This window comes from Haematobia irritans, chromosome 5, assembly GCF_050003625.1.
Source record: "Haematobia irritans isolate KBUSLIRL chromosome 5, ASM5000362v1, whole genome shotgun sequence".
NCBI lineage: Eukaryota > Metazoa > Arthropoda > Insecta > Diptera > Muscidae > Haematobia > Haematobia irritans.
In genome coordinates, this window is record NC_134401.1 from 148,124,406 (window position 1) to 148,147,658 (window position 23,253).

Sequence of the window (23,253 nt, forward strand, 5' to 3'; positions counted from 1 at the left end):
TACTAAGAAGAATAAAAATTTCTGGTTTTAATTTTGTTAGATTGTTTATTTATTTTTAGAATTACAACTTCCACTAATTGGTGTGGCGTTCATTATCTTTGACAAGCTGGTGTCGAATATGCTAGAATATCGCAAGACTTAATCATATCATCATTCATCCATCGTGGGAACTACAGTCTTAACATTATCTGAAAATATGAAATAGAAAAGTTAAAACAAAAACAATTCAACAGAACTGAATCTATTGGCCATCTATGAGATATGAATAAGCAAGACGAGATACAATAGTCTTAGCATCGAATGAAAGTAAAAAAGATTTGATTGTCGTCCAAAGAAAGTGGAAACGAAACTAAGTATTCGAATCATTATTGAGAAATGAATATGGTATAAATTTCAAGGTCAAGTTCTAGGTTATCCACGTTGGCTGTAATGTTTTTGATGCCATTTACCTTTTCGATATTCGGTTGTTATGTGTCTACAAAAATGAAATTTTGACAAAATTTTCTATAGAAATAAAATTTTGACAAACGTTTCTATAAAAATAAATTGTTCACAAAATTTTCTATAGATATAAAATTTTGACAAAATTTTCTGTAGAAATAAAATTTTGACAAATTTTTTATAGAAATAAAATTTTAACAAAAATTTCTATGGAAATAAAATTTTGACAAAAATTTCTATAGAAATAAAATTTTGACAAAATTTTCTAAAGCAGAAAAATTTTTGCAAAATTTTCTATAGAAATAAAATTTTGACAAAAATTTCTATAAAAATAAATTTTTCACAAAATTTTCTATAGAAATAAAATTTTAACAAAATTTTCTATAGAAGAGAAATTTTGACAAAATTTTCTATAGAAGAGAAATTTTGACACAATTTTTTATAGAATAGAAATTTTGACAAAATTTTCTATAGAAATAAAATTTTTACAAAATTTTCTGTAGAATAAAAATTTTCGTTTTGTTTTTGTTGGTTTATTCTTCAATCATTTTGTTGTTTGTGATTGCAGCTTAAAACCATGCATTGACTAAACTACAATTGATAATTGGTTGATAGTTTTGCTGCAAGTAGAGGATGCTGATGAGGAATGTGGTAGTTCCGAAACGTGCGTCCATCCAACCATTTTGCAGTCTATAGGGCTTTGCCAAAATACATTTGAAAAACATTAGTTTTCTCTGTTGGTTAAGCTACTCTTGTAGTTTAGTCAACACAATGGTTTTAAAGCTGAGATCAAAACAAAAAAATAAAATTTTGACAAAATGTTCTATATAAATAAAATTTTGACAACTTTTCTATAGAAATAAAATTTTGACAAAATTTTCTATAGAAATAAAATATTGACAAAATTTTCTATTGAAAGTAAGGTTTGTTAAATTTTCTATAGAAATTAACGTTTGTTTAATTTTCTTCAGAAATAAAATTTTAACAAAATTTTCTATAGAAATAAAATTTTGACAAAAATTTATATAGAAATAAAATTTTGACAACATTTTCTATAGAAATAAAGATTTGACAACATTTTCTATAGAACAAAAATTTTGGCATAATTTTCTATAAAAATGAAATTTTGACAAAATTTTCTATAGAAATATAATTTTGACCAAATTTTCCATAGAAATAAAATTTTGACACAAATTTTTATAGATATAAAATTTCGACAAAGCTTTCTATGGAATAAAATTTTGACAAAAATTTCTATAGAAATAAAATTTTAACAAAATTTTCTATAGAAATAAAATTTTTTCAAATTTTTCTATAGAAATAAAATTTTTACAAAATTTCCTATAGAAATAAAATTTTACCAAAATTTTCTATAGAAATAAAATTTTAACAAAATTTTCTATAGAAATAAAATTTTGCCAAAATTTTTTATAGAAATAAAATTTTGACAAAATTTTCTATAGAAATAAAATTTTAACAAAATTTTCTATAGAAAAAAAATTTTGACAAAATTTTCTATAAAAATAAAATTTTGGTAAATTTTTTTATAGAAATAAAAATTTGCTATAGAAATAAAATTCTGACTAAATTTTCTATAGAAATAAAATTTTTACTAATTTTCCTATAGAAATAAAAATTTGACAAAATCTTCTATAGAAATAAAAATTTTCTATAGAAATAAAATTATGACAAAATTTTCTTTAGAAATAAAATGTTGACAAAATTTTCTATAGAAATAAAATTTTGACAAAATTTTCTATAGATATTGACAACATTTTCTATAGAACAATTTTCTATAGAAATAAAATGTTTACAAAATTTTCAATAGTAATAAAAGTTTGCCAACATTTTCTATAGAAATAAAATTTTGACAAAATTTTCTATAGAAATAAAATTTTAACAAAATTTTCTATAGAAAAAAAATTTTGACAAAATTTTCTCTAAAAATACAATTTTGGTAAAATTTTTTTATAGAAATAAAATTTTGACAACATTTTCTATAGATATACAATTTTGACAAAATTTGCTAGAGAAATAACAGTTTGATAAAATTTTCTATAGAAATTAAATTTTGTTAAAATTTTCAATAGAAACAAAATTTTGGCAAAATTGTGTATAGAAATAAAATATTGAGTAAATTTTCTATAGAAATAACACGTTGACAAAATTTTCTATAGAAATAAAATTTTTACAAAATTTTCTATAGAAATAAACATTTTCTATAGAAATAAAATTATGACAACATTTTCTTTAGAAATTAAATTTTGACAAAACTTCCTATAGAAATAGAATTTTGACAAAATTTTCTATAGAAATAAAATTTTGACAAAATTTTCTATAGAAATAACATTTTGACAAAATTTTCTATAGAAATTATATTTTGACAAAATCTTCCAAAGAAATAAAATTTTCACAAAATTTTCTATTGAAATAAAATTTTGGCAAAATTTTCTATAGAAATAAAATTTTGACTACATTTGCTATAGAAATAAAATTTGGACAAAATTTTCTATAGAAATAACATTTTTACAAAATTTTCTATAGAAATTATATTTTGACAAAATCTTCAAAAGAAATAAAATTTTCACAAAATTTTCTACAGAAATAAAATTTTCTGTAGAAATAAAATTTTGACAGCATTTTCTATAAAATAAAATTTGCTGTAGAAATAAAATTTTGACAAAATTTTCTATAGAAATAAAATTTTGACAAAATTTTCTAAAGAAATCAAATATTGACAAAATGTACTATAGAAATAAAATTTTGACAAAATCTTCTAAAGAAATAAATTTTTGACAACATTTTCTGAAGAAATAACGTTTTGATAAAATTCTCTATAGAAATGCAATTTTGACACCATTTTCTATAGAAATTAAAGTTTGACAAGATTTTCTATGGTAGTAAAATTTTGACAAAATTTTCTATAGAAATATCTCTATAGAAATAACATTTTGACAAATTTTTTGTTTGAAAAAAATTTCACAAAATTTTCTACAGAAATTAAATTTTGACAAAATTTTTTATAGAAATGAAATATTTACAAAATTTTCTATAGAAATAAAATTTTGACAAAATTGTCAATAGAAATAAAATTTTGATTTTTATCTATATATATAAAATTCAAATTATGTTTGTTTATTTGTTTGTTTGTTTATTTGTATGTTCCGGGTTGGCGCGAAAACGGCTGAACCGATGTACTTGAAACTTTCAGAGATCGTGGGGGGCACTCATGTGCTGAAAATGGGGTACCTCATTTTTTGACATATAGTCGCGGAGAGGAACCTCCCCTTTGTCCGACTTTTTGAAAATTAGACCAAAGTTGACCGATTTGCTTGAAATTTTCATTGAAGATTGGGGTTGGCATCTAGACAAATATCCGCTACTTTTTATTTCGATATTTGGTGGCGGAGGGGGGCCTCCCCTTTGTTCGACTTTTTTAAAGTACAGTGAAAAAACTAAAATTCTCTAAATTATCTGAGATTTACAGAAAACATGTGGTGAGGTTATGGAATTAATATGGGGTACCTGATGATTTCATATGTGGTTGGGGAGGGGGACCTCCCCCTTGCCCTACTTTTTGAAACTTGGAACAAAATTATGCGATTTGCTTGAAATTTTCATTGAATGTTGGGGTTGGCATCTAGACAAAAATCCGCTACATTATTTTTCGGTATTTGGTCGGGGAGGGGGACCTCCCCTTTGCCGATTTTTTTTTGTTTTGAAAGTACAAACAAAACTAAACTCCCCCGACTGAAATTTTACGGAAAAAACGGGTTATGAAATTTATATCAGGTTCCTGACTTTTTAATAAATATAAAAGGGCATAGGGAGACATCCGCTTCTCTTAAGTACATACAGAGAAACAATTAAACTTTACCGAGTTACTTGAGGACTGGGGAGAGGTTACGATATTAATAGTTGATACCTGATTTTGTGATGTTTGGACGGAAGAGAGGCCGCCCCTTTAGGCTTATAATTTGTTTGACATTTTCTGGGACGTTTACAAAAGATACGCTACATCACTTTTCGATATTTGGTCGGGGAGGAGGTCCTCCTCTAAAACTGCAAAAAAAAATTAAGTTTTCTTGAAATTTACAAAAGCAGTGGGGGGAAGGTTATGAACGAAGAGGCAACCTTCCTTGCCCCACACTTGAAGGAAAGTTTTAAGAATTTTCAGGGAAGGTTAGGGGTGCTATTCAGTACGGTGTTTGTCGATATTGTATCGGGGAAAGTGACGTCCCTTTAAAACAATAGAGCAAAATTTAAACATGAACGATCTACTTGAAATTTACAGGGAACGTGATTAAATTTATACATGATTTTTAAATTGGTATATGATTTTTCGATATCTGGTTGGGGAAGGGGAAAATTGAAATAAACTTTGTCGATTTACTTCGATAGAATTTATAGGGACCATTGAGTAGTTGCGAAATTAATATAGGGTACGTGATAGTCCGATATCAGGTCGGAGTGGTGCGAAGGTGGGGAGAGGGTGCCCTTTTGTCGGTTTTTTTTTCTTAAATTGAAAGTAGAGGGTTGTCCATAAATGGGAACTCGGTACATAATTTTATGATTTTTGCACAGGCTTCTGCCAGACTTCTTTTTAGTAAAGAACTTAAATTTACATGAAATTGGTAGCCAACGTTTTAGCAAATGTTAATGTGGTAAAATTTTTTACTACGTTTGCTTTTTCCGATTTATTGGATAATATAGTGCTTAATTTTCAGATTTGTTGAGGAAAAGGATACCTTTCCTTGACAAAGCACACTTAAAATTCACAAGAAATATAGAAGATTGTCCAACTACTTGAATACAGAACATTATTAAAAAAATTTGGAGGAAAGGGTACACCCTCTCCCGCCGTATTGTACCTATAAACGAAAAATCAAGTAGTCCGATTTGTTTAAAAGAATTCAAATCTTTTCGAATTTGTTTTCAGCACGAAGGATATAGTTGACTAAGTTAACGCAAAATGTTCCTCCAAATACGCTTCGGAAGGCGCAGCGAAGCGGGCCGGGTTACGCTAGTTTTCTATAGATATAAAATTTTACGAAATTTTCCATAGAAATACAAATTTTTAAAAATTTTCTATAGAAATAAAAAAAGTGATTTAAGGAATACCGAAATGTGTCGCTTTTCCTAAAGAACCGAGAAAATCGCTCCTACCCTGAATCCATATTGAGAAGAATATGGGAATACAATACAGATCTTTCATCGTTGGAGTTTTTAATGTAATGAATGGGACTAGACGACATGAGGTGCCTATTCTGAACCAATTATTGATGTCGGTGGCTTTGAAAAAGCTCTTTTGCCAAGGAGGTGTTGCAGTTTAATGGCCCTTGGAAACTAATTTCTGGTTATTGTCCAAATTGGTAACTTATGTAGATTCCACTATTCCTTTTTGGCATGGTGGCTTATTCCCGGAGAAATCCTCTGCTTACCTAAGAAACTTGGAGGTAATTTAGTTCAAATGTGGTAAGCAATTAATAACATGGAATTATAATTTACTTTAGAAAGGGGACGTTCTATGGGGAATAGACATCTCAGCAGCAAGAGTAGTATTGCAAGCGTGGACGAGATATAAGCAAGCAATGTAGTTTATGAGAAATAAACGCATATCTATGAAAAACACTTACCCCACCGATTTACACTGTTTTTGCAGGTACTCATTTCTTAAATTAGGTTATAAGAAGTACGTGAAATATATATCTGGGCCTGAGCTTCATCGCTAGAATAGCATCAATATGCTTTCTTCAGATCCTTCTCATTAAAATTTTCCTTTAAGTGTCGTAATACCCAGCTTAGAATAGCATAAAAAAATCACTACTCCATAGTCTCTGTACCGTCGAGTAATTTACCTCATAGATGTAGAATACTTGTGTAGCAAATGAATTTAAAATCATAAAAACCCTCATTTTTTTGGCTGCCTCTTCCTTATAAATTTATATGGCGAACTCTTCCTCGCTAACTTATCAGGAGAAAGCTAGTCGTTATATAAAATTTAAAAAAATTTAAATATTCTAGTTTATATGAATATCTAATACAATGACAATATGGTGTTGCTTTTAAGGCACCTTTGGGAAAAATTAATTAGGGTTGAGTGTGCGCTAATGAAACGTTTCAAAACTCCCACATGATATGACTCAGGTGTTTAGCATAATTGCAAAATGAAATGATGACAAATTACAATTTATAAAATATATTTAGAGATATGTAATTTACTTAATTTCAGTAATTAAATATGTATGTATATGCTTTCTATTAGTTAATATTTTTATAACATTGTATTTCTAATATTAACGACAAATAAAAAAGGCTTTTTTTTTAATTCGCTACTCACTGTAAAAAAATATTAATTTAATAAAATAAAAATATTTTTTTAGAGAATAAAATTCTTAAATTTATTTAATAAATATTTTAAAAATTTATTTAATAAATATTATAAAAAAAAATATTATATATGACCACTATACATGGGCTTATGGACATGCTCATTACTATTCAAGGCATGATGTTCGGGCAGCAAAACTCCCTTGCGCATTTTTTGGTATAGTAAATAGATGGGTGAGAAAACAATCACTACGAAGGCTGAAAGTGATAAAATATTAAATTATAACATTATTATATCGTTGTTGTCAAATACATATGTATTATTTGTTTTGTTACCCAGATATATAAGATTCCGCAAAAAGTTTAAGAAAACATCTCCAACTGATTGATGATCGATGAAGCCATATACAAAACATGCCACAACGATGAGAATCATAATCACTATAGTCGAATACGACATATATACATAGGGAGCCATTAATCTATGGCGGTCCTGAAAGAAGAAAAAAAAACACAAAGTTTTTATATAATACTAAAAAGAATTGCAACATTTTATTTCTATAGAAAATTTTCACAAAATTTTATTTTTATTTTCTATGAAAAATTTTATCAACATTTTTTATCTCAAGAAAAAACAAATAAAATTGTAATAAAAACACAAATTTTGCAAAAAGTTTCTACAAACAATTATGTCACCATGTCAATTCTTTAAAAAGTTTCTGCAAAATAATGTTGTTACATACATTTTTTTTTTTAAATTTTATGTCTCTATAAAAGTTTTGGAAAATTGTATACATCTAGAAAATGTTTGCAAAATTTTATTGCAAAGGAAAATTTTTATAAAATTTTATTTCCATTGAAAATTTTATCAAAATATTATTTCTGTAGAACATTTTGCCAAAGTTTTATTTCCCTAAAAAATTTTATTTAAATTGTGACTATAGAAAAATTTAGCAAAATTTTATTTCTAAAACAAATTTTCCAAAAGTCTAGTTCATTAGAAGAATTTATTAAAATTTTATTACTCTAGAAAATATAATTAAAATATTATTTCTATAGAAAATTTTTGTCAAAGTTTTATTTCTCTAAAAAAATTTTAGTAAAATTGTGACTATAGAAAAATTTTGCAAAATTGTATTTCTAAAGAAAATGTAAAAATGTATAGTTCTATAGAAGAATTGTTTAAAATTTTATTTTTCTAGAAAATATTTTTAAAAGTTTATTTCTATAGAAAATTTTTGTTAAAATTTTATTGCTATGGAAAATTTAATTTCTATAGAAAATTTTATTGAACTTTTATTTGTATAGAATATTTTTGCGTTATCATAAATTTTGTTAAAATTGTTTTGCTATAGAAAATTTTGCCAGAAAGTTAATTTTAAAGATTTTTTTATTTGTATTCCTATAGAAGATTATTGCAAAAGTATATTTCTATAGAAAGTTTTGTCAAAAATTTATTTCTATAGAAAATTTGGTGAAAATTTTATTTCTTTAAAAAATCTTTGCAAAATTTTTTTTCCTTAGAAAATTTTTGCAAATCTTTTTTTTTTAGATATTTTTTGTAAAATTTTAGTTCTTTAGCAAATTTTGTCAAAATTTAATTTCTATAGAAAATTTTGTAAAAATTTCATGTACTTAGAAAATTTTGTCAAAGTTGTATTTCTCCAGAAAATTTCGTCAAAATTTTATTTCTTTAGAAAATTTTTGCAAAAATTTTTTTTTTTAGAAAATTTGGTCAAAATGTATTTTTTTAGAAATTTTTGTCAAAATTTTATTTCTATAGAAAATTTTGCCAAAATTTTATTGCTATGGAAAATTAAATTTCTATGGAAAATTTTATTGATCTTTTATTTGTATAGAATATTCTTGTGTTATCAAAATTTTTGTTAAAATAGGTTTGCTATAGAAAATTGTGCCAGAAAGTTATTTTGAAAGATTTTTTTTAATTTGTATTCCTATAGAAGATTATTGCAAAAATTTATTTCCATAGAAAATTTGGTGAACATTTCTTTAGAAAATGTTTGCAAAAATTTTATATCTTCTGGAAATTTTTTGCAAAATTTTATTTTTTTGTAGAAAATTTTTGAAAAATTTTATTTCTTTAGAAAATTTTTGAAAAATTTTATTTCTTTAGAAAAAAATTGTATATAGAAAATTTTGTAAAAATTTAATGTACTTAGAAAATTTTGTCAAAATTGTATTTCTCTAGAAAATTTCGTCAAAATTTTATTTCTTTAGAAAATGTTTGCAAAATTTTATTTTTTTTTAGAAAATTTTGTCAAAATTTATGTTTTGTAGAAATTTTTGTCAAATTTTTATTTCTATAAAAAATGTTGTCAAATTTTTATTTCTAAAGAAAATTTTGTCAAAATTTTATTTCTATAAAAAATTTTGTCAAAATTTTATTTGTTTAAAAAGTTTTGTCAAAATTGTATTTCTCTAGAAAATTTCGTCAAAATTTTATTTCTTTAGAAATTTTGTGCAAAATTTTATTTTTTTAGAAAATTTGGTCAAAATGTATTTTTTTTAGAAATTTTTGTCAAAATTTTTTTGTCGAATTTTTATTTCTATAAATTTTTATTTCTATAAAAAAATGTTGTCAAAATTTTATTTCTTTAAAAAATTTTGTCAAAATTTTATTTCTTTAAAAAAATTTGTCAACATTTTATTTCTATAGAAAATTTGGTCAAAATTTTATTTATATAGAAAATTTTATCAAATATATTTTTTTTTAGAAAAGTTGGTCAACATTTAATTTTGTTAACAAAACAAAATATTTTACAGCAAATGTGTTTGCAAACATTTTTTTATAGAAATAAAATTTTGCAAAGCTTTTCTATACGAATAAAATTTTAACAAAATTTTCTATGACAAATAAATTTGGAGCAAAAATTTTAATAGCAAAAAATGTTGACAAAATTTTCTATAGCCAAAAATAAAACTTTTATATCAACAAAATTTTTATAAAATTTTCTACCGTAAACAATGTTTGACAACATTTCCTACAGACGTAAAATTTTGAAAAACAAATTCTTTAAAAAAAAAAATATCAAAAAAATTTCGAGAAAATTTTCTATAGAAATAAAATATTGCAGAAAGTTGGTATAGATACGAAATTTTGCAATAATATTCTTTAAACAAAATTTGGCAAAAAAATTTCTAAAGAAATAAAATTCAGAAATAAAATTTTGAGAAACAAATTCTTTAAAAAAAATATCAAAAAAATTTCGAAAAAATTTTCTATAGAAATAAAATATTGCATAAAATTTTGAAAAACAAATTCTTTAAAAAAAATATATCAAAAAAATTTCGAGAAAATTTTCTATAGAAATAAAATATTGCAGAAAGTTGGTATAGATACGAAATTTTGTAATAATATTATTTAAACAAAATTTGGAAAAAAATGTCTAAAGAAATAAAATTCAGACAAAAACAAATTCTGGAAAAAAAACACTCCTATAGAAATAAACTTTTAATACAATTTACAATAGAAATAAAATATTAAAAAAAATTCTATAGAAATACAATTTTCTAGAAAGCAAAATTTTGAAATATTTTCTAGAGAAATTTAGTAAAATTTTCTATAGAAAAAAAAAATTAATAAAATTTTTCTATGGAAATAACATTTGTCAAAATTTTTCTATAGTCACATACAATTTTTATTTCTTTAGAAAATTTTTGCAATTTTTTTTAGATATTTTTTGCAAAATTTTATTTCTTTAGCAAATTTTGTCAAAATTTAATTTCTTTATAAAAGTTTATAAAAATTTAATGTACTTAGAAAATTTTGTCAAAATTTTATTTCTTTAAAAAATTTTGTCAAAATTGTGTTTCTCTAGAAAATTTCGTCAAAATTTTATTTCTTTAGAAAATTATTGCTAAATTTTATTTTTTTTTTTTTGAAAATTTGGTCAAAATATTTTTTTAGTAATTTCTGTCAAAATTTTATTTCTATAGAAAATTTTATCAAATTTTTATTTCTATAAAAATGTTGTCAAATTTTTATTTCTTTAAAAAATTTTGTCAAAATTTTATTTCTTTAAAAAAATTTTGTCAAAATTTTATTTCTTTAAAAAATTTTGTCAACATTTTATTTCTATAGAAAATTTTGTCAAATTTTATTTTTTTAGAAAAGTTGGTCAAAATTTAATTTTGTCAACAAAAAAATTTAATTTTGTCAAATTTTGTGGATGACAGTCTTTAGTACAAGTTTCTATGAAATCCATGGTGAAGGGTACATAAGATTAGGCCTGGCCGAATTTACGGCCTTATATACTTGTTATAGTTAATTTTGCAAAATTGTATTCCTATAGAAAAGGTTTGCAAAAATTTTTTGCTATAACAAATTTGGTCAAAATTTTTTGCTATAGACAATTTCGTTGAAATTTTTGTGCTATAGAACATTTAATTAAGTTCTTGTTTTTTTTTTTTGCCAGTGTTTTGTTTGCTATAGAATATTTTTGGAGGTGCATATCCATACCTGATAAATACCCGCAATCAGCATCACGGTGAAAGCTACTGAAATAGCGCATGCGATACAGCCAACAATGGATCCAATAAACAATGCCTTTAATTCAGTTTCTAATAATTAATGTATACAAAAAAGTAAACAAATTGTAATATCTTCTTTAATAAAATTATACATTTTTTTAGAAACCAATTTGTCCGTAGAGACTTGAAACAAATATATGAATATTAAAGAATTAAAATTAAAGAACAAATTAAACAAAAAAAAAAAAAATAAAAACTATAGCGTTTCACTTTGTTGCATTACATATTAGTTACCCTGAATGACAAATACATTAATTTCTTGTCATTTTCTTCTCATACCATGGCGTTATAAGGCGGACAATTGTGACGCCTGAAGATATGCAAAGAAAATTGTCTGCATTCAGTACATCGGAGTTCTTTTTAATTTCAAAGAATGATTTTCGATGAAGTGAAGATAATATTATTTTTTGGGTAATATTTGAACTAAATTTTGAATAAAAATACTACAAAATTTTATAAAAAATAAAATATCTAATTTATCCCACATTTTATTTATTTTAAATTTTAAAATAATAACAATTCCATTGAACTAAATTATATTTTTTATTTATTGTTCATATTCGTTGAATTTTGCCTTTTCATTTTTTTTATCATTAATTTAATTGTACTTAATTTTATTTTTTTTTCGATTTCGATTAATTACCAGTTAAATTGTCTTCTTTTACATAATCACTATCAGCCACACAAGCGAAGCTCAAACATGCTAAAGCTAGAGCCGCTGATAAAATTAAGTGGACCCAGGCCACTATCAAACTTAAAGTTCTTATATTGCAACAGCCCATTGTGCTTTAGTTTTATTTCTTTTTCTAATTCTAGAATTGCAATTGATGTTTTCACACGAAAAAAAAAAATTATTCCAAACTCAAATAATTTATTTTATTTCACGCTCTACGCAAATGAATGTTAAATTCGCGTTTGCTGGCAGTTGCAGACTGACATTAGCGTTCAAGAACAACAAGTGAAATGTTGGCATCAGTCATCATCATCGTTGACTTCTGACCCCTCTTCTTCCAGACAGGCCCACACCTTTGTGAAGAGGGATTGTAGCGAAAGCGAAGAGTACATACATATCTGCGAAATGTATAGCAGTCAAAACAAAGAAAGTAAAATGAAATGAAAAGTAAAATAAAATAATGGGAAATTTCGGAGGAAAAGTGGCATAGAAAATACGCCCAACATTTTACGACGTCGACCTTCAAAGACACAAATAAAAAACAAAATAATTTTGTGCACATAAATTTGGTTATATGAAAAAAATTGCATGCAATTTTACTGGTGGAATATGTCCCATTCCACTACTACAAGATCACTGCTAAATGTGTTTAAAACTTCACGAAGTGGAATCATTGGAAACACTATTAATAATAAGAGCGGGTAGAATTGGTCCGGATATCCGCCTTAATATTAATACATAACTTCCCTAACTTCTAAGCAGTTTAGTAATTAATAGATTTATTTCCCATTTTAATACTTCCACAATTTCTAGCTAAAACATAATGATGACTTATTTTTATGACAACAAAAAACAACTTTCCAAAACTATTTCAAACATTTATCATTGGTATCGTCGATTGTGATGGAGCGCGGCCCACTGCATGTGGGGCCTAGCTCCATAGCCTGCAAAAACACAAGTTCGTATTTGGTTTCATCGTCGAACTGAAAACTGGTATAAAGTGGTTCAGTTTAGAGTGGAGTGACGCATAATACAATAACAATTCACCGCACTGCGATATAGGTGTGTTAGCGTTAGTTTAAGTTTGTGGTTTTATCGGACATGTCCTACCCCAACATTGTGTTATCAAACATATACATATGCGTGTATTAAGGGGGGTCGTAGAGAAGTTACCTATGTTAAATGTCTCCAAGCGAACTCATTTCTCTAAAAATGGAAATCAGAAATAAACATAAAGAAAAAAAAAAAAAAACAAATGAAATTGTTTTTGTGCACAATTTTATTTCTAAAGAAAATTTTGTCAAAATTTTATTTCAATAGAAAATTTTGTCAAAATTTTATTTCTATAGAAAGTTTTGTCAAATTTTTATTTCTATAGAAAGTTTTGTAAAATTTTTATTTTTATAGAAAGTTTTGTCAAAATTGTATTTCTATAGCAAATATTGCCAAACTTTTATTTCTATAGAAAATTTTGTAAAAATTTTATTTCTATATAAAATTTTGTCAAAATTTTATTTCTAAAAATATTGCCAAAATTTCATTCGTATAGAAATTTTTATCAAAATTTTATTTATATCGAAAATTTTGCCAAAAACTTTATTTCTATAGAAAATTTTGTCAAAATTTTATTTCTATAGAAAATTTTGTCAAAATTTTATTTCTATAGAAAAATTTGCCAAAATTTTAATTTATTTTAATTCTATAGAAAATTTTATCAAAATTTTACTTTGTCAAAATTTCTACAGAAAATTTTGTCAAAATTTCATGTCTATAAAAATTTTGTCATCATTTTATTGTTACAGACATTTTTTTGAATTTTATTTCTGTAGAAAATTTTGTCAAAATTTTATTTCAATAGAAAATTTAAGCGAACTTTTATTTCTATAGAAAAATTTATTCTATACGAAGTTTTATTTCTATTTCTATAGAAAATTTGGTCAAAATATAGAAATTTTTCTCAAAATTTTATTTTTATAGAAAGTGTTGTCAAAATTTTATTTCTATAGAAAATTTTGTCAAACTTTCATTTATATAGAAAATCTTCTCAAAAATTTTATTTCTATAGAAAATTTTGTCAAAATTTCAGTTCGTTAGAAAATTTTGTTAAAATTTTATTTTAAACGAAAATTTTAACAAATTTTAATTTCTATAGAAAATTTTGCCAATATTTTATCTCTATAGAAAATTTTGGCAAAATTTCTATAGAAAATTTTGCCAAATTTGTAATTCTGTAGACAATTTTTTCAAAATTTCAGTTCGTTTGAAAATTTTGTCAAAATTTTATTTCAAACGAAAATTTTAACATATTACATGTTAGCCTGATACCGAAACAGGCAATTGACGTCCAAATGCATTATATCTAATTATACAATTATTATTCGAGCTTTATGGACTGATATAGATTAAGGAACATGGTTAATTGAGCCATTGAAAAGAAAACGCCAGATACCAATCTATACACGCCTGGACTGTACATGTTTCGGTTCGGGCGAATGAACCTTTTAACAAACTTTAATTTCTATAGAAAATTTTGTCAAAATTTTATCTCTATAGAAAATTTTGTCAACATTTTATTTCTATAGAAAATTTTGTCAATATTTTATTTTTATAGAAAGTTTTGTCAAAATGTTATTCTTATAGAAAATTTTGTCAAAATTTCATTCGCATAGAAATTTTTATGAACATTTTATTTATATAGAAAATTTTGTCAACATTTTATTCCTATAGAAAATTTTGTCAAAATTTTATTTCTATAGAAAATTTTGTCAAAATTTTATTTTATTTTATTTTAATTCAATAGAAAATTTTATCAAAACTTTATTTCTATAGAAAATTTTATCAAAACTTTGTTTCTATAGAAAATTTTGTCAAAATTTTATTTCTATAGAAAATTTTGTCAAATTTTATTCCTATAGAATATTTTGTCAAAAGTTTATTATTAACATAAATACATTTTTATACCCTCCACCATAGGATGGGGGTATATTAACTTTGTCATTCCGTTTGTAACACATCGAAATATTGCTCTAAGACCCCATAAAGTATATATATTCTGGGTCGTGGTGAGATTCTGAGTCGATCTGAGCATGTCCGTCCGTCCGTCCATCTGTTGAAATCACGCTAACTTCCGAACGAAACAAGCTATCGACTTGAAACTTGGCACAAGTAGTTGCTATTGATGTAGGTCGGATGGTATTGCAAATGGCCATATCGGTCCACTTTTACATATAGCCCCCATATAAACGGACCCCCAAATTTGGCTTGCGATTGCTCTAAGAGAAGCAAATTTCATCCGATCCGGCTGAAATTTTGTACATGGTGTTAGTATATGGTCTCTAACAACCATGCAGAAATTGGTCCACATTGGTCCATAATTACATATAGCCCCCATATAAACCGATTCCCCGATTTGGTTTTCGGAGCCTCTAATAAAGCCAAATTTCATCCGATCCGGCTGAAATTTGGTACATGGTGTAAGTATATGGTCTCTAACAACCATGCAAAAATTGGTCCACATCGGTCAATAATTATATATAGCCTCCATATAAACCGATCCCCCGATTTGGCTTGCGGAACCTCTAAGAGAAGCAAATTTCATCCGATCCGGCTGAAATTTGGTACATGGTGTTGGTATATATTCTCTAATGACCATGCAAAAATTGGTCCACATCGGCCCATAATTATATATAGCCCCCATATAAACCGATCCCCAGATTCGACCTCCGGAACCTCTTAGAGGAGTAAAAGTCATCCGATCCGATTGAAATTTGGTACGTGGTGTTAGTATGTTGTCTCTAACAACCATGCCAAAATTGGTCCATATCGGTCCATAATTATATATAGGCCCCATATAAGCCGATCCCCAGATTTGATCTCCGGAGCCTCTTAGAGGAGCGAAATTCATCCGATCCGGTTGAAATTTGGTACGTGGTGTTAGTATATGGTATCCAACAATCATGCAGGAATTGGTCCATATCGCTCCATAATTATATATAGCCCCCATATAAATCGATCCCCAGATTTGTCCTCCAGAGCCTCTTGGAGGAGCAAAATTCATCCGATCCGGTTGAAATTTGGAACATGGTGTTAGAATGTGGTCTCTAACAAACACGCAAGAATTGGTCCATATCGGTACATAATTATATATAGCCCCCATATAAACCATCCCCCAGATTTGATCTCCGGAGCCTCTTGGAGGACCAAAACCATTCCAAGTATTTGTTATTGACGTAGGTCGGATGGTGTTGCAAATGGGCCATATCGGTCCACTTTTACGTATAGCCCCCATATAAACGGACCCCCAAATTTGGCTTGCGATTGCTCTAAGAGAAGCAAATTTCATCCGATCCGGCTGAAATTTTTGGAACATGGTGTTAGAATGTGGTCTCTAACAAACACGCAAGAATTGGTCCATATCGGTCCATAATTATATATAGCCTCCATATAAACCATCCCCCAGATTTGATCTCCGGAGCCTCTTGGAGGACCAAAACCATTCCAAAATTTGTCCATATCGGTCTAGTTATATATAGCCGATCCCTAATCACACAAAAGTTGGTCCATATCGGTTCATAATCATGGTTGCCACTCGAGCCAAAAATAATCTACCAAAATTTTATTTTTATAGAAAACATTGTCAAAATGTTATTTCTATAGAAAATTTTGTCAAAATTTTATTTCAATAGAAATAAAATTTTGTCAAAATTTTATTTCTATAGAAAATTTTGTCAAAATTTTATTTCTATAGAAAATTTTGTTAAAATTTTATTTCTATAGAAAATTTTGTCAAAATTTTATTTCTATAGAATTTTTTTTTCCAAATTTTATTTCTATAAATTTTTTTTCCAATTTTTACTTCTATAGAAAATGTTGTCAAAATTTTATTTCTATAGAAGCTTTAAACTTAATGAAATACGTATTTAATCGGCCTTATTTAGTTTAATATATACCACATATGGACTATGTGGTATATATTACGGTGTTAGGAAGTTTTAAAATAACTTGCCATCGGCAAGTGTTACCGCAACCCAAGTAATTCGATTGTGGATGACAGTCTTCAGTAGAAGTTTCTACGCATCCATGGTGGAGGGTACATGAGCTTCGGCCTGGCCGAACTTACGGCCGTATAAACTTGTTTTTTAATTTTATTTCTATAGAAAATTTTGTCAAAATTTTATTTCACTAGAAAATTTTAACAAACTTTAATTTCTATAGAAAATTTTATTCTATACGAAATTTTATTTCTATAGAAAATTTTGCCAAAATTTTATTTCTATAGAAAATTTTGTCCAAATTTTATTTCTATAGAAAATTTTGTCAAAATTTTATTTCTATAGAAAATTTTGCCAAAATTTTATTTCTATAGAAAATTTTGTCAACATTTTATTTCTATACAAAAATTTTGTCAAAATGTTATTTCTATAGAAAATTTTGTCATATCTGTATACGACCTAGACCGAAAGGGGAGGTTATTTCATAACCACACCCAAATAACAAAAAATGTTTTATCAATCCAATTTTTATATGAAAAATATATTGTTTTTATCTTATTAAATATGCGTCCTAGTATATTTAATAATAATAATAATAATACTGTATTATCTTGAAATCTTATATACACGAATATAAAAATATTGATCTTTGGCCTGTTACCATTTATCAGATTAAAAAGTTTTAAATCCGATTTTTTAGATCTGATTAAAACTCTGCGTTGTGCAGGTTATACGATTCTTGCCTCGGACTCTAAAATCTCTGTTTTGACCTACTTCACCCTAGTAATAGACCCCATCTATTAATAATGCTTTCTTTATACCTAATGTGAGTCTTATAACAATGTGGGTGTAGTTTAACTCATTGTTTAACTAAATGTATGTTGTGTCATCGGCAACATTGTGTCATAATTTAATGATATCCTTCGAAAGGAAAATGTCACCTGATGGCTTAAAATACCTCGGAAGTTCCCTTTGTACTCATAATTACAACTAGTTAATTTGTAAAAATTAAATTTAAAATTGCTTTGTAGTTTATATAACCGATATAAAATATTTTTTTGAATATAAAATGTCCTTTATTAGATAAAGAGGATGTTTTATTTTCTTTATAAAAATATCGATTGTTATTTTTTTAGCGAATTTCTGTTATTAAGAGAATCAAAAGACCTGCGGATAAAGATTAAATTGAATTTGAAATAAAAGCATATATGAGAAAAAGATGTATTTATTAAATTAAAAAATAGAAATATTTATTTTTATTTTTAGTTGTTATTTATTTTATTTCTAAATAAATTCTTAGTTATTGTTAGAATTTTTTTTTCAAGTTTTAAAGTTTTTTTCATGGGCTCTTTGGTGTGTTGTCTTTATATATCAGGGAGTCCGGTCTAAACCTAATATTATACTCGTATCACAGAATGTTTCTCTTTTACTCTGTTTTGAAGTTAGCTTTGTGTCCGCTCTCTTTAATGTTTTGCACCAGCTTTTCTTTCGGCATTTGTTTTATTCAATAACACACATATGTATTATTTAATAAAAAAAAACGACGAAAAATCCCATAAAAAGAAAACTTAAAAATTTATGTTATTTGGACATGTAGAAATTCTTCTTCCAAATTATGGATTTTCAGTTTCCTTAGATGAATCCATTTCGCTATAGAATATTTCTTTACTCGATGGATTGACACTTGCTTTACGCATTTTTCGATACAGCAAAGTCATTGGGAAGCTCATAACTAAATACAAAGCTATATGATATGGAAATTATATAAGAATATAATAGATTTCAGTAGGAAAATTGTGTAAATCATAATATTTGTCTTACCAAATGCAGTAATACAATAAACAAATAGCAACTTATATTGTAGACCATCAAGACTTCTTTTCGATGTTAGGAATGTAATTATTACGGCAAGAAGTACAATCGTTTTTAAAACTAAACTCACAGAGATGTAAACACCAATTAATTTATAGAGTTTCTATAGAAGCGAGAAAGGTAAAGAGATCAATAGAGAGAGAGAGAGAGCGAGAGAGTGTATGTTAATTCAAGTTAACACAAACAATCATAAAGTAATATATGAGAAATCAAAATTATAAAGGAAATTGAACCACAAAGAAGTATTGACATGCAAGAATTATTGTATTGAATTTTTGTTTTTGTGCAATGGATTTAGTAAAAAGCGAATAGTTTTTTTTTATTTGTTACTACGGTGCCTGAAGGAATGAGGACAATGGTTTTAAAACTAAACACACAAAGCTATAAACAATCATTGTAGAGCAGCGTTGTCACAATGAATTTTTATTTTTCCACAACTGGACCAAAATTCGTACCAGCGGACAATTTTTTCCAAATTAAATTAATATCATGTAAAATTTTTCTGAATTTTTACTTCTATCGAAAATTTTGTCAAATTTTTATTTCTATTCAAAATTTTTATTTCTATAGAAAATTTTGTAAAAATTTTATTTCTAAAGCAAATTTTGTCAAAATTTTATTTCCATAGAAAATTTTCTGAAAACTTTAGTTCTATAGAAAATTTTATTTCTATAGAAAATTTTGTAATAATTTTGTTTCTAAAGCAAATTTTGTCAAAATTTTATTTCCATAGAAAATTTTCTGAAAATTTTATTTCTATAGAAAATTTTATTTCTATAGAAAATTTTGTCAAAATTTTATTTCTATAGAAAATTTTGTGAAAATTTTGTTTCTATAGAAAATTTTGTCAAAATTTTATTTCTATAGAAAATTTTCTGACCATTTTATTTCTATGGAAAATTTTGGAAAAATTTTATTTCTATAGAAAATTTTATTTCTACAGAAAATTTTGTACAAATTTTATTTCTATAGAAAATTTTGTCACAAATTTACTTCTATAGAAAATGTCGTAAACATTTTATTTCTATAGAAAATTTTGTGAAAATTTTATTTCTATAAAAAATTTTTGTCAAAATTTTATTTCTAAAGAAAATTTTGTCAAAATTTTATTTCTATACAAATGTTTTTAAAAATTTTATTTTGATAGGAATTTCTGAAAATTTTATTTCTATAGAAAATTTTGTCAAAATCTTATTTCTATAGAAAATTTTGTAAAAATTTTATTTTTATAGAACATTTTGTGAAAATTTTGTCAAAATTTTATTTCTAAAGAAAATGTTGTCAAAATTTTATTTCTATAAAAATTTTTTTAAAAATTTTATTTCTATAGAAAATTTTCTGAACATTTTATTTTTACTTCGATCGAAAATTTTTTCAAATTTTTACTTCTATTAAAAAATTTTATTTCTATTTATTTCTATAGAAAATTTTGTACAAATTTTGTTTCTATAGAACATTTTGTGAAAATTTTGTCAAAATTTTATTTCTAAAGAAAATGTTGTCAAAATTTTATTTCTATAAAAATTTTTTTTTTTAAATTTTATTTCGATAGAAATTTCTGAAAATTTTATTTGTATAGAAAATTTCTGAAAATTTTATTTGTATAGGAAATTTGGTCAAAATTTTATTTCTATAGAAAATTTTCTGAAAATTTTAGTTCTAAAGAAAATTTTATCAAAATTTATTTCTATAGAAAATTTTAGGAAAATTTTATTTCTACAGAAATTTTTGTGAACATTTTATTTCTATAGAAAATTTTGTCACAAATTTACTTTTATAGAAAACGTCGTCAAAATTTTATTTCTATAGAAAATTTTGTGAAAATTTTATTTCTATAGAAAATGCCGTCAACATTTTATTTCTATAGAAAATTTTGTGAAAATTTTATTTCTAAAGAAAATTTTTAAAAAATTTTATTTTTATAGAAAATTTTTAAAATCAACCAAATTCCTTTTGGTCTGTTCATCAGACCAAAATTAAAAATTAATAATTTTTTGGACCAATTTTGGTCCGATCGGACCAAAATGGCAACCCTGTTGTAGAGTTTCCCAAGAAGAGAAAAATGTAGTGAGAACGATAAAGAGAGAGAGAGTATGTGTGTGTTAACCAGTGTTGCCAGGTTAGGGTTCCCCCCCAAATTTAGGGGGTTTTTTCACATTTAGGGGGATTTTTAGTGGTAAAATTTATTTGGGGGGATTTTTGGGGGTAAAAAATTATTTCAGACCTTATAATGTGGAGCAATTCTCAAGCAAATTCGGAACAATTTTAGCATGAATTATGAGAAAAAAGATGCGGAAAGTCAACAAGAAGATCCTAAATACAAACAAGTATCCAATAGCATTATTTTCGTTATCTTTTTTAAACTCTTCTGTTGAAAGGGCATTTTTAATATATGACAAAATTAAAAACAATCGTATTTTAACTTAGCAGCTGAAAGCTTTTTAAGAGTAAGCCCGCTTTTTTAAATTGATATACATATTGTATTATTACATCCATAAAAAAAATAATTTCCTCAGGGATGAAATTTTAAACAAACGAAAATCTCTTTTGTTTTAAAGTATTTTCTTAAATAGCAAATTTAATTTTTTATTTACTTCAAACGAAAACAAATTTTAGCATCAAAAGAAAACTTAGTTTTTCTAAAATTTCGTTTCTCAGGAAAGAACTCTTCTTTCAGGATATATATTTGTGTTAAATTTAATTTTTAAAGTGTATCACGACAGGATTTTTTCACAAAATTTTGGGACCACTTTTTGTACTTTTATACTCTGAAATTTTTTGGGGGTTTTTGAAAAAAGCTTAGACCAATTTAGGGGCTTTTTTTCTTAAATTCATTCGATAAACTAACGTTTTTTTTTGTTAATAGGGTGCCGAAATAAGTGACAGGCTTTATTTTTTTTTTATTTTTGTTGCGGCTTAATTTTAACGGAATAATTTTTAGTAATTAAGTTCCAATCTAGCGTGTAAAAAGTGTATATGCTGGTGTGGGTTAATATAATAAATTTAGTTAAATTAATTGTCAATTTAACTTATCCCTTAAATGCACACTGTGTAAAAGTAATGTTGGTAAAATATTGTGTAGTGTACACATATCTCTATTCTCTATTAAAATCAAATTGTTTATTTGTAAATAAAAACTTAGTTTATTGCGTACTCTATATTTTAAGATACAATAGTTAGTTTTGCAAAACAAGCACAAAATAAAATAAAAAAAGAATATATTATGTACTTTTTTCGGAGGAATCGAAATATTCCTGCATGCAAGGGTTAATATATTGGGTTAAAGTAAATTAAATTTATTTCTATTTTTTTAATTTATCTTTTGAGAGGAATCGGTGTTATTGTGCATTTTAAGGGTTAAAATATTTGGTTAAATTAAATTGAAATTATTTTAATAAAATTTCATGGTATTTAAATTGGATACAATTATCAATGAAATGCTCACTTTGTATATACCCACAAGTAATACAATCAAGACGGCACACATTATTCCAGATTCGGCACAGATAATGGGCTTCATAGATCCTGGCATAAAATCTATTAAACAAAAGCAATGAAAAGTAAGGCATCAAAACTCCCAAATTGGGAGCAACCAATTGTGGATTTAACCAACCAAAGGAACAATATATTTTCATGTGCTTTTTGATACTTTTGGTTCAGATTTTCACCTTAACAACAATGATTTAGCTACCGGTTTTAATATGAATATTTTCACATATTCCCGCTTTAGAATTAGTTTTCGACGTTTATCTTAATACCGCAGCTTATCTTACCTTCTTCTAATAATAAATTTCTTGTATATATTGTCACATAGTCGTCCTCGATTTTATAATTTAATAATTCATGAATAAGCAAAAGAATCGAATAAATTAACATTATCCAGGCCATTAATAGGCTCACACTTTTAAGATCACACCATCCCATTTTCTATAAGAGTTTTCCCACCTTTTGGATTTTTTCTTTTATCAAAATGCCTGGCGTTTTGAAAGAGATAGCTTATTTGTCGTCTTTGATAGATCGTCGAAAACTGAAAGAAGAAGTGCTTATACAATTGATGAGATCTGTTATAATTGCCACAATGTTGCATTTATCATAAAATGATGCATTTATTGATGTCACTTTTGGATGTAGACAATTGTTACACTTTCGGTGCAGAATATAGGAAAATTAAATATCCAATTAATTAATATAGCCAATACTAAAGTTTTAATATGATGCTGACCTTCAATACAACACAATATATTAGAGACAATTTATAAACGTTTAGATTTAATTATTAATTAATATTTTTATACTAGCCTGATATCAATGCAATCAGGTTTAATGTATTTATATTTATTTCTATAGAAAATATTGTCAAAATTTTATTTCTATAGAAAATTTTCTCAAAATATT

The 23,253-nt window shown here is 25.5% G+C and overlaps 2 protein-coding genes across 2 annotated transcripts; both read right to left on the reverse strand.

Annotated features, from left to right (window-relative positions):
* Window positions 1–6,815: 6,815 nt before the first annotated feature.
* Window positions 6,816–12,237, reverse strand: LOC142240224 (uncharacterized). Its single transcript, XM_075311921.1, has 4 exons — window positions 11,966–12,237; window positions 11,252–11,352; window positions 7,108–7,264; window positions 6,816–7,029 (listed from the first exon to the last, which is right to left on the reverse strand). Exons 1-4 carry the CDS (start codon window positions 12,102–12,104, stop codon window positions 6,896–6,898), a joined length of 531 nt encoding a protein of 176 aa, XP_075168036.1. The 5' UTR covers window positions 12,105–12,237; the 3' UTR covers window positions 6,816–6,895.
* Window positions 12,238–18,235: 5,998 nt separating this feature from the next.
* On the reverse strand, window positions 18,236–22,879 carry LOC142238596 (uncharacterized). The gene is made up of 4 exons (XM_075310288.1): window positions 22,632–22,879; window positions 22,304–22,395; window positions 18,808–18,961; window positions 18,236–18,730 (listed from the first exon to the last, which is right to left on the reverse strand). The coding sequence occupies exons 1-4, from the start codon at window positions 22,780–22,782 to the stop codon at window positions 18,600–18,602; spliced, it is 528 nt and encodes a 175-aa protein (XP_075166403.1). The 5' UTR covers window positions 22,783–22,879; the 3' UTR covers window positions 18,236–18,599.
* Between the last annotated feature and the right edge of the window lie 374 nt (window positions 22,880–23,253).